At 45.4% G+C, this 12319-nt stretch overlaps 1 protein-coding gene across 3 annotated transcripts in view; it reads right to left on the minus strand.

Annotated features, from left to right (window-relative positions):
- FGD4 (FYVE, RhoGEF and PH domain containing 4) overlaps positions 1–11648 on the minus strand; it is a 242795-nt gene extending 231147 nt beyond the window's left edge. For 2 of the 3 annotated variants that reach the window (XM_078338932.1, XM_035255842.3), the window contains exon 1: positions 11238–11648. Coding sequence is in view for 1 of the 3 variants with exons in the window: in XM_035255842.3 (XP_035111733.2) it covers positions 11238–11484 (247 nt within the window). In the remaining 2 variants the exon portion in view is untranslated. Of the gene's footprint in view, positions 1–10998 lie in introns of all 3 variants that reach the window. The other variant, XM_035255847.3, reaches the window with a different exon arrangement.
- Positions 11649–12319: the final 671 nt, after the last annotated feature.

Genomic DNA, 12319 nt, shown 5'->3' on the forward strand with positions numbered 1-12319 from the left:
ACGATTCTGGCCAACATGGTGAAACCCCGTCTCTACTAAAAAATACAAAAATTAGCTGCGCGTGGTGGTGCATGCCTGTAGTCCCAGCTACTCAGGAGGCTGAGGAAGAAGAATTGCTTGAACCAGGGGGGCAGAGATTGCAGTGAGCTAAGATCGCGTCACTGCCTGGTGACAGAGTAAGACTCTGTCTCAAAAAAAAAAAGTAGGCCGGGTGTGGTGGCTCATGCCTGTAATCCCAGCAGCACTGGGAGGCAGAGGCAGGTGATCACCTGAGGTCTGGAGTTCAAGACCAGCCTGGCCAACATGGTAAAACACCGTCTCTACTAAAATTATAAAAATTAGCTGGGTGTGGTGTTGGGTGCCTGGAATCCCAGCTACTTGGGAGGCTGAGGGAGGAGAACAGATTGAAACTGGGAGGCGGAGGTTGCAGTGAGCCAAGATCATGCCATTGCACTCCAGCCTGGTGACAAGAGCAAAACTCCATCTCAAAAAAAAAAAAAAAAAAGTAGCTTCAAGGTCTCTCTGACCTTCCCTCCCCTATCTCTCAGTTATCTTTCTCTCCCAAAATACAGCATGAGGCTGTTCTCTGTAGTTCCTTTATCTACCTAGAAATGGACCCCCAAAGAAGAACACAATTGCCTTCAATCTTATTGACAGAAAAAGCCAAATTCTGTAAAATTTTTAAGGTTTATTCTGAGCCAAACACAGTCTCCAGAGGTCCTGAGAAAGCATGCCCAAGTTGGTTGGGTTATAACTTGGTTTTATAGATTTTAGGGAGACTTCCAGATTGTGTCAGCAAGTTGTTGCTCCAACCAGATGCATAAGCCAGCACGCACAAGCTCCTGGATGACCTTGAGGGCACAAATGAGATGTTTAGTTCCCCAAAGATGGATGCAGCACAGTCCCAAGTGTACCTACCTCTGAAGGTTTCTCTTAGACACAAAAGTGGTATTAAAATTATGCATCATATTCCCCCTTCTGGGATAAAAATTACCAATACTGCTAACATACTGGTAAGTCACTAATATGACAGCATAATTTACACAGCACGTAAATGTTACATTTACATGTTGGACAACTTTCTGCAGAGTAAACGAAGATCATTTTGTTTAAAACCTTTATTTTTCTATAGAGGGGTTTTTGGTAATTTGTATATATATATAAAGTTCTGGGATACATGGGCAGAACATGTTTGTTACATAGGTATACATGTGTCATAGTGGTTTGCTGCCCCCATCAACGCAACATCTACATTAGGTATTTCTCTAACACCATCCCTCCTCTAGTTCACCAACCACCTGGTAATTATTTTTAACCAAATTTGGCTGTAATTCTTTTTTGGACACAGAGTCTTACTCTGTCGCCCAGGCCTGAGTGCAGTGGCACAATGACGGCTCCAACGTAGCCTTGACCTCACAACCTCAAGCAATCCTCCCACCTCAGACTCCTGAGTAGTTGGGACCACAGGCATGCACCACCATGGCTGGCCAATTTTTTTTTTTTTTCCTAGAAAAGGGGTCTCCCTATTGCCCAGCCTGGCCTGAACTTCTGGGCTCAAGCAATCCTTCCACCTAGGCCTCACAAAGTGCTGGAACACAGGTTATCACAAAATTTAATAATTTCCAACTGAAGGAACACAAGAACTTTCCACTCCAAAACATGACCTCCTGAAATGAGTATTTTGAATTAAAAGCCCTTAGAAATCAAAAGCTACTAGGAAGAGACTTTTCCTCTAGCTACATAAACACCAGATAGACCCAACAAAAACAATGGCTTTTCCTTCCCTGGCTTATCTCACTATCTACTGAAGAAAAGATGACCAAGAATGTAACCAGACCTGATCAGATCTTTCTACAAAATACCGTCTGTCTCTTAGAATCATTCCATTTCCAAAGCAAATTATTTACATGTTAATCTCTCTTCCCTCATCCACTCATTCTCCATGGTAATCAATTATGACTCAGCAGAATCACCAATATTCCCTATCTCCTCCTCCCCTCTAAAATAAGGTTATGTAAGTATTTGGGCCCCACTGGGATACTGGGTAATCATTCTGTGGTTCTCATGTGTGCATGTTAATAAATTTGTATGTTTTTTTCTCTATGTGCCTTATTCTTTTTTCTTTTAAGATGGAGTCTCGCTCTATCACTCACGCTAGAGTTCAGTGGCACAATCTCAGTTCACTGCAACCTCCACCTCCTAAGTTCAAGTGATTCCTCAGCCTCCCAAGTAGCTGGGACTAACTACAGATACCCACCATCAAGCCCTGGGAATTTCTGTCCTTTTAGTAGAGACTAAAAGTTTCACCATGTTGGCCAGGCTAGTCTAGAACTCCTGACCTCAGGTGATCCGCCCACGTTGGCCTCCCAAAGTGCTGGGATTACAGGAGTGAGCTACTGCGCCCAGCTAGTATGCCTTTTTGACTTGATTTTTGTACTGCATTGCACTTAAAATGATAAGCAATGATCCCTCGGTATTCTTCAGTTTGGGGTATCTTATAATTTATATGGTTCTACATGCTGACTTTTCACCTCCTAGCATTTTCTTTTTTTTTTGAGATAGAGTCTCACTCTGTCACCCAGGCTGGAGTGCAGTGGTGCAATCTTGGCTCACTTCAACCTCCTCCCCCCAGGTTTATGTGATTCTCCTGCCTCAGCCTCCTGAGTAGCTGGAATTACAGGTGCGTGCCACTATACCCAGCTAATTTTTGTATTTTTAGTAGAGACGGGGTTTCATCAAGTTGGCCAGACTGGTCTCAAACTCCTGACCTCAGGTGACTGGCCCACCTCGGCCTCCCAAAGTGCTGGGATTACAGGCATGAGCCACAGCACCTGGCCCATATGTTTAAAAAATACTAAAAATACAAAAATTAGCTAGGCACGGTGATGGGTACCAGTAATCCCAACCATTCAGGAGGCTAAGCCAGGAGAATCACTTGAACCCAGGAGGTGGAGGTTGCCGTGAGACAAGATCATGCTGTTGCACTCCAGCCTGGGTGAGAGTGAGACTCCGTCTCAAAAAGTAAATAAGTGAAGTCTAGGATGACCTCACTGGGGGAGAAGAAGGTAAAAGTAGCCTATAAATGAGAGTAAAGAGGCAAATCATGGACGGTAACAGAGGAGAAATGTCTCTGAGGACTGGGCTTATCTGCCAGATTAGGAAAAGGAGGAGCTGCAACAAAGGAAACTAGAAACCAAGTCTGAAGTGACAGATCAGTTGAGCTCACTTCAGATACCCTAGTCTGACAAAAATTGTATATGGGCACAAATTCAGGTCTACTTCAAGAGGGAGAGAGTGGAGTTGAGACAAAAGGACAAAGTAGGAAAGACCTGTACAGATACAAAAAGTGCAATTAGAAGTCAAATCGAAATGAGCAAAAAGTATGCCAGTCTTTTCGCTCTACTAAATCCCATCTTTACTAAAAATACAAAACTTAGCCAGATGTGCTGGCACACACCTGTATTCCTAGCTACTCAGGAGGCTGAGGTGGGGAATTGATTAAACTCGGGAGATGGAGGATACAGTAAGCCAAGATCACACCATTGCACTCCAGCCTAGGTGATAGAGCAAAATTCTCTCTCAAAAAACAGAAAGAAAAGATGCATTAATGATATTCATATACACCATCCATCATTTTATTGTAAATCTTTTCTTGTTTAAAACATTGTATGATCCTAATACTAAAGATAGGTTTATTTAAAAACATAATATAGACTTGCTAATGTTGCAAATAATATTAACTCTAACATATGAATACAAATGACTTATCGTTATTGCTTTACATTTGGCCATTCAAAGTCCTGGAAAACCTTAAGAACAGGTGTTAACAAGCATGAAAGTACTGAGGCCAGTGACACAAGCCTGCATCCTGCCTCTGAAATGTCCGAGGTACAGGGTACTGCAATAGGATTTTGTTTTTTCTGTCTCTAAAATTGTAATAATACCACCTATTTTTGTAGGGTTGTTATAGGAACTGAATGTAACATACACATAGTCATGGTTCAGTGCCAGAATTCAATAAATAGTACTTTTTCGTATTGCTCTTACCAAAATTTCTATCCATCTTCCTCAAACAAAGACAAAATTAGTCCTCTAATTAATCCTGAAGTTCTCAGGATACTGGAGTATATGCTGAAAATGTGAGCATTCCAGCATGGTGAGTACCAGAAAAGGAACTGTATTCACATAGAAAGTTTACCAAGTAAATAATGTGAAAAGTCCCTCACCACAAAGCATCCAGATGCTCAATAAACTACAACAGATACTCAGATACAACAAATGCATTGCTGAGCTCATAACAAAATAAAGGAGGTGCCCAAGGGCAAAAAAAAAAAAAAAAAAGAACCCTAAATCTAACTACAAGTAACTAACTTGTAAGACCATGCTGCCCAAGGGGCAAAGCCATTGCCAGGAACCTGAAAGCCTAGGGGACTAAGAGCCTCGCAGGGGACCCAAAGTTTTGGCCTTGGGTTTTCACAATAGGAAAAAGCTGAACCTGAGATCTGGGACTAAGGTTCCATAAAGGGGAGGACTGGGCCGGGCATGGTGGCTCATGCCTGTCATCCCAGCATTTTGGGAGGCCAGGGTGGGTGGATCACTTGAGGTCAGATGTTTGAGACCAGCCTGGCCACCATGGTGAAACCTGTCTCTATGAAAATGCAAAAATTAGCTAGGTGTGGTGGCAGGCACCTGTAATCCTAGCTACTCTGGAGGCTGAGGCAGGAGAATCGACTGAACCTGGTAGGCGGAGGTTGCAGTGAGTCGATATCATGCCACTGCACTCTAGCCTGGGTGACAGAACAAAACTCAGTCTCAAAAAAGAAAAGCCGGGTGGTGGTGGGGGGTGGGGGCCAGGGTGGAAGGCAAAGCACTGGAAGGCAGATTTTCTCAGGTCACCTTCTATTAAAAAAAAAACTGCCGGCGGGCGCAGTAGCTAACACCTGTAATCCTAGCACTTTGGGAGCCCGAGGCCAGTACATCACAAAGTCAAGAGATCGAAACCATCCTGGCCAATGTGGTAAAACCCCGTCTCTACTGGAAATACAAAAATCTACTGGGTGTGGTGGCACATGCTGGTAGTCCCAGTTTCTAGGGAGGCTGAGGCAGGAGAATCACTTAAACCCGGGACATGAAGGCTACAGTGAGCTGAGGTCGTGCCACTGCACTCTAGCCTGATGACAAAGCAAGATTCTGTCTCAAAAACAAACAAAAAAACCCCTGCCTTCCATCAAAGCAAACTGCGAAAATCTGTAGACCTACACCAAGCCTAGGTGGGAAAATAAGCATCCCCTAAGCAAGCCTACACTACCCTAAAGTTAGGGAAATGCTGGCTAATAAATTAAAGCTGGGTTGAAAGTAAAAACAAGTATTTGCTACAGAAAGGCATCTTCAACACATACCCTTAAGAATTCCCATAAAAACTAAGGAATAATAAGGCAATAAGCCACCTTGAATGAGTCGGCAGGAACATTCAATAGACAGACTCTGGCCAGGCATGGTGGCTCACACCTATAATCCCAGCACTTCGGGAGGCTGAAGCAGGAGGATCACTTGAGCCCTGGAGTTTGAGGCTGCATGAGCTATAATCATGCCACTGTACTCCAGCCTGGGTGACAGAGCAAGATCCTGTCTCAAAGATAAATTAATTTAGCTGGGTGTGGTGGCTCACGCCTGTAATCCCAGCACTTTGGGAGGCTGAGGTGGGCAGATCACTTGGTCAGAAGTTTGAGACCAGCCCGATCAACTGGTGAAACCCCATCTCTACTAAAAATACAAACATTAGCTTGGCATGGTGTTGCACACCTATAATCCCAGTTACTCAGGAGGCTGAGACAGTAGAATCACTTGAACCCGGGAGGCAGAAGTTGCAGTGAGTTGAGATGCCGAGACTGTGCCACTGCACTCCAGCCCGGGTGACAGAGTGAGACTGTCTTAAAAGAAAAAAAAAAAAAAAAAAGACTCTCCTCTACCCCAAAGGGCTTCAGTACTTACAAATGGACTAAACTGATACAGTAGATTTAACAAAGAATTTTTATACTTACTTTGTGTGTGTATGTATTTATATTCTTTGAATATATGAATTTTTTATAATGGAAAAGGCCATTTTGAGAGAGGGTAACCAAACGACTTCTGGATCTTTAAACTTTAATTTATGAGCCACAATAGTCAAAATATTTCCCCCACTCCACGCCTAAACACAACCTGGTGTCTTTTACCCACTTCACTCTCTTAGCACTTCTTAGCCACTTGCTTAGGATAGGACTAAAGAAGCCACTTCATTTTCCAAAGAGGCTACTTTATGAATATGTGGTAAGAGCACTGCCTCTGATGCCGACACACTCATGTTTGAATCCCGGCTAACAAATTACCAGTTAATAATGCCAAGCAAGTTAGTAAAACTCCATGTGTCTCAACTTTTCAGTTGTAAAATGAGCATAATGTTAGCTACTTAGTAGGATTACTGTAAACAAAATTCACACACACGCATATTTGTGTGTACCACAATACAGTTCTCAATATAAAAAATAAATTCAATAGCCAGGCGCAGCGGCTCAAGCCTGTAATCCCAGCGCTTTGGGAGGCGGAGGTGGGTGGATCACCTGATGTCAGAAGTTTGAGACCAGCCTGGCCAACATAGTGAAACCCCGTCTCTATTAAAAGTACAAAAATATCATGCCACTGCACTGCAGCCTGGGCAACAGAGCAAGACTTTGTCTCAAAAAAAAAAGAAGAAAAGCAAAAAGGCCAGGCCCAGTGGCTCACAGCTGTAATCCCAGCACTTTGGGAGGCCGAGGCAGGCAGATCACCTGAGGTCGGGAGTTCAAGTCTCTACTAAAAATACAAAAAAATTAGCCGGGCATGGTGGCACGCACCTGTAATCCCAGCTACTGGGGAGGCTGAGGCAGGAGAATTGCTTGAGCCTGGGAGGTGGAGATTGCGGTTAACCAATATCGTGCCATTGCACTGCAGCCTGGGCAACAAGAACGAAACTCTGTCTCAAAAAAAAAAAAGGTACAAAAATTAGCTGGGCATGGTGGCAAGTGCCTGTAATCCCAGCTACTCAAGAGGCTTAGGCAGGAGAATCACCTGAACCTGGGAGGCGGAGGTTGCAGTGAGCCAAGATTGTGTCATTGCACTCCAGCCTAGGCGACAAGAACAAAACTCTGTCTCAAAAAAAAAAAAAAAAGAAAAGAAAAGAAAATGCATTAAATAAATAGTAGCTATTGTGAACATCACAGGGGGACAGCATTAATACATTAATTTATTTAACTATCTATAGAATATCTCCTATATGCCAGTACTAGTGCTAGACTTCAGGAGACACAGATGAGTAAAAGTATCCTTGTTATGATACTGCTTGCTTTGTGCCAGACATTTACCTATACAATTTTACTTAATCCTGCCAGCAATCTTACGAAGTACTGTTTTTTTTGGGGGGGGTGGGCGGTGTTTAAGAGATGGAGTCTTGCTCCATTGCTCAGGCTAGAGTACAGCAGCTATTCATAGGTGCAATCCTAGCATACTACATCCTCGCCTCCTGGCTTGTAACGATTCTTCTGCCTCAGCCTCCCAAGTAGCTGAGACTACAGGCATCCATCACTACATCGATTATAAGGACTGTTAGCTCTATTGTCCAGATGAGGAAACTTATAAATTAAGAGACAGTCCAATTCACACAGCTAGCTATGGAAGAGGGACTGGAACATGAGTGCTATATAACCCCAAAGTCTGTGTCTTAATTACTTCACCTCTCTGCTTCACCTAAATGGGGAGCTTCACATTCAGGAATATACAAAGGGTGCAGTTGGTACACTTTATTTTCATTATTTCTGGCCAAAAAGTATAGAACTCTAAAAACAGCAGGGTTTATAACCATAGAACATGACACAGCAATGCTAAATGGAATTATCTGCCAAGTTCTTGAGTTTTCCGTTTTTGTACCTTCTTAAGAGGGAAAATAACATTTTAATTGAGTAATATCTACTTTGCAATGTGTTTAAATCTTGTGGTTTTCATATGTGAATATTTTTCTAGGTGCTGTAGAATGAACTGGCACTTTTCAGTAACTTAAATTTCGTTTACCTTTTGATGAAGGCGGAAGAAACTAGTTATCTAATGATAAATAGTTCAATAAGACTATTGAACTAAGAGGGAGGCAGATTTGAGTAAAAAAAAGGAACTGAAAATAAATAAATATGTAAATAAATAAATAAAATTAAAAATGGGGGTGGGAGGAAAAAAATAAAAAAGGAAGCACTTTCTAAATTATTTTTTACCCTTCCAAAATTGAACACGGTGTGGTCATCCAGTAGTTTGAGACTACTTCTCAAAACACTAGATCATCCTTCTACAAATATTATAGACTTTATTATGGGAAGGGAAATGGCTGTACCTATTAAGGTAATTACTTTTGACCCTGAAAATAGCAACAAGAACTTTGAGTTTCAGCCAGCTTACAATATCGAGACAATGTAACACACCTAGAAAAGGTATTGCTAGGTTCTCCATTTTTCAAAACTGCTTTGAATAAAAGAAAAAAAAAAAAAGGTGTGTGCCTGTAGTCCCCCCATCTACTTAGGAGACTGAGGCAGAAGGATAGCTTTGAGCCCATGAGTTCGAGGCTGTACCTATGAACAGCACTCTAGCCTTAGCCTGGACAACACAGCGAGACCCCATCTCTCTCTGACTCCCCTCCTCTTTCTTGCTCTTTTTATCTTTCTTCTCTTTTTCTTTTTGAGACAGGGTCTCACTCTGTTGCCCAGGCTAAAATACAATGAAACCATCATGGGTCACCACAGCCTCCACCTCCTGAGCTCAAGCGTTCCTCCCACTTCAGCCAGTGTGTGTCACCATATCCAGGTCATTTTTTGTACAGACAGGGTTTCAAAATTTTGCCAGGCTGGTTTCAAACTCCTGGGCTCAAGCGATCCTCCCCCTCAGCCTTCCAAAGTGCTGAGATTACAGGCATAAGCCACCATGCCAAGCAACTGCCAAGCAAACGCCAACATGGTGAAATCCCATCTCTAGTAAAAGCACAAAAATTAGCCCGGCATGGTGGCAGGCACCTATAACCCCAGCTACTCAGGAGGCTGAGGCAGGAGAATCACTTGAACCCAGGAGGGGGAGGTTGCAGTGAGCTAAGGATCAAGCCTGCAGGACAAGAGCGAAACTACGTCTCCAAAAAAAAAAAAAGAGAGAGAATGGAAAAGAAAAAAATCTTCTATAAGCACAGCCACCGTGTAAAAATGATTTGTAGACTGCCGCAATTCCATACTGCTAAGAGGGCACTTCCTCTTTCACCTACTCACTGAGTTTGAAACGAAGGCAGGTGATTTTAAGTAAAATGATAATATAAGGAATTTGAGGCCGGGTGCAGTGGCTCACATCTGTAATCCCAGCACTTTGGGAGGCCAAGGCAGGCAGATCACTTGAAGTCAGGAGTTCGAGGCCAGCCTGGGCAACATGGTGAAACTCCATCTCTACTAAAAACACAAAAATTAGTTGGGTGTGGTGGCGCATGCCTGTAATCCCAGCTACTCGGGAAAAGCTGAGGCAGGAGAATCGCTTGGACCGGGGAGGTAGAGGTTGCAGTATGCCCAGATCATGCCTATGCACTCGAGCCTGGGCAAGAGTGAGACTCCATCTCAAAAAAATGAAATAAAGAATTTGGGGCCGGGCGTGGTGGCTCACGACTATAATCCCAGCACTTTGGGAGGCCGAGGAGGCGGGAGGATCACAAGGTCAAAAGATCGAGACCATCCTGGTCAACAAGGTGAAACCCCGTCTCTACTAAAAATACAAAAATTAGCTGGGCATGGTGGTGCACGCCTGTAGTCCCAGCTACTCGGGAGGCTGAGGCAGGAGAACTGCTTAAACCCAGAAGGCAGAGGTAGCAGTGGGCCGCTTGCACTCCAGTCGGGGTAAAGAGCGAAACTCTGTCTCAAAAAAAAAAAAGAATTTGGTGCCCACTATCCTCCTGTTGAAAACAGCTGATGATTAACAAAGTCTGTATATTAAATAACTTGAAAAATCATTAAATAAATACCTTCAATGCAAAGCAAATCATTTTCATTTGATAAGGAAGAAAACGCTCTCCCATTAATTTGGGTGAATCACACTTAAGACTGGAAGATAATTCAGAAACTGTTTCACTAGTGTCCTCATTTTGAAGATGAGGAAATGAAGATCGAAAGCACTGTAATTCAGTTACTTGTTTACATATTTTCTCACCTCACAACGTCTGCTCTTATTTAGTGTAGTTATATATTTTTAATTCATGTTTTTCTGCTGTATGCCTACTGCCAACTTTTGGACCAGGACTAAAAGAGAACATTTGAAAGCTCTAACGTTTATCATATTTAAATGGTCCTAACAGTATTTGCTTAATTATAGTGAAATGCGTGAAAGTAATTAGAATTGTTTGTATTTCTGCTGCTCAAATGAGGGTTTGCCTCCTAAGCTGGCCTACATAACAGACATCTCTGGCTACCGCATAAAGGAGAGGAGGGGATTTTAAAGAAGTTTTGCAAATCAAAGAAAAAAGAAATCCCTAGTTTCAAACTCGCCTGGGAAGAACACATTTACAACACAGGGGAGATTATGTGGCCTTGAATAGATAACCTTGAGAACTTCTTCAAGATTCGATGAGAATTCAGAAATCAACATACCGCATCACTGATAACTGAACTTATTAACACAAAAACAGCAATAATGATTTCGTTTTCTGATGTTAGGAACAGGTTTCTTAGGAGGGACTCGCCGCTTTTCACACTCAGCTTGGGAGTCAAGCGTCCCTTTAAGGAAACCTGGGCACTAAGGAGGCTGCTCACCACACCTAGGCTATCAGACCTGGGCGGACACCAGCCTCCCCTTCAGCGTACTAGGCCTTCGCCCCGGCTCCCCAAAGCAGGAATTTAGTGAAGCAGCTTAAGTTTCAGTAGCTAGAAAACTGGTCTTACCTATTCCTAAAAAAAAGAGAGAGGAAAAAAAGGATTATACCTTTACTTTCGGAATTCTCTGAGAAGTGATCTCTAGGGCTAGGCGGGTTCCCAGCCAACGTCCTCTGGGCGAAGAGACAGCATAGATAAGGGAGTGAGTGGCCGAGCGCAGCCTTCCACGACAAGTCTCCCGAACCAGTTCCGCAGCGGGCGGAGAGGGCGCACCTGCAGGGCGCTGGGCGCTCCCTCACCCGCACTCTCGCGCCGGGCCACCCTTCCCCCGAGCCCCGAGGCGCTTACCTGTGGCGCCTGCGGGCACCTGGCCCTTGAAGGCAGCCGCCCCTGCACGTCCCGGGTGCGACACGGACCTGCTCCAGGGCCGGGGGACTCCGGGCGTCAGGTAGGAGGGGTTGGACTTCCTCCGGATAGCCACCCGCCTGAAGTTGGAGCCGCCATCGCCGCTCATCGTGCCGGGCTCCGCCGCCGCTCCGCGACCCCTACCGCCCCCGTCCAGCCGCGAGCCGACCCAGGGGGGCGTCGCCTGCATGCCGGGGTTGGGCGCGACTCAGAGGGCGACTTCTACTGCGGCGTCTCCTCAGCCTTCTCTCCCTCTCGGATTTGGGACGCTCCCTGCGGGCGTCGCGACAAGTCGGTGGCAACTCTTCCTGCTGCAGCCGGGGCGGCGCCTCGGTCTCGGCTGCTCCCACACTCACCCAAAGCCGCCACCGCAGCGGCCGGCCCGGGACTGCCTCCACCCCTTCCTCTCTGGAGCCAATCGCCGGCAGGCCCCCAAGGGCGGGAGAAGGAGAGCGCAGATGGTTCAGCCCGTTTGCGGCGCCGCCGCCGCCGCCGCCTCCTCCGGCCGGGGAAGCCGCCAAGTACTTGCTGTGCCCAGCTGATCGCCCTGGGCGAGGCCCGGGAGCCGGAGCCGGTTCGCTCGGGCCGGCCCCGCCCCGCCGCACCACCGCCCCGCCCGTCGGCCGAGGGAAGCCTCGGGGACGCGCACCTGCGGCCGCACACCTGGGGTGCTGAGGCGGGGCCGCGCTCACCTGCGGGCCACGCAGTGCATTCGAGAAGCCCAGCTACTCTGAACCCTGTCCAGGGTGCTTGCATTCTCGCAGACCCACATTCTGAGGGTCGCTTATGTGTCTCAAGCCGTTGTGCTGAACCGTTGATAATAATCTTATGTCCTAAAACTACCGAATAAGTAGCACCAGATAAGGAAATCAAGGTGCTGAACCTAGAGTGGGGTCACATAGGACTGCAGAGCTGGCGTCTCCGCACCGAAGTGTGTCCTTACTCCACTGAACCAAACATCTTGCCAAGAGTTCGGCACAGAAAATGGAATAAGGAGTGTGGAAGTAAAAGAGGAAGATAAGGGA

Source organism: Callithrix jacchus, chromosome 9 (genome assembly GCF_049354715.1).
Source record: "Callithrix jacchus isolate 240 chromosome 9, calJac240_pri, whole genome shotgun sequence".
In the NCBI taxonomy this organism is placed as follows: Eukaryota; Metazoa; Chordata; class Mammalia; order Primates; family Cebidae; genus Callithrix; species Callithrix jacchus.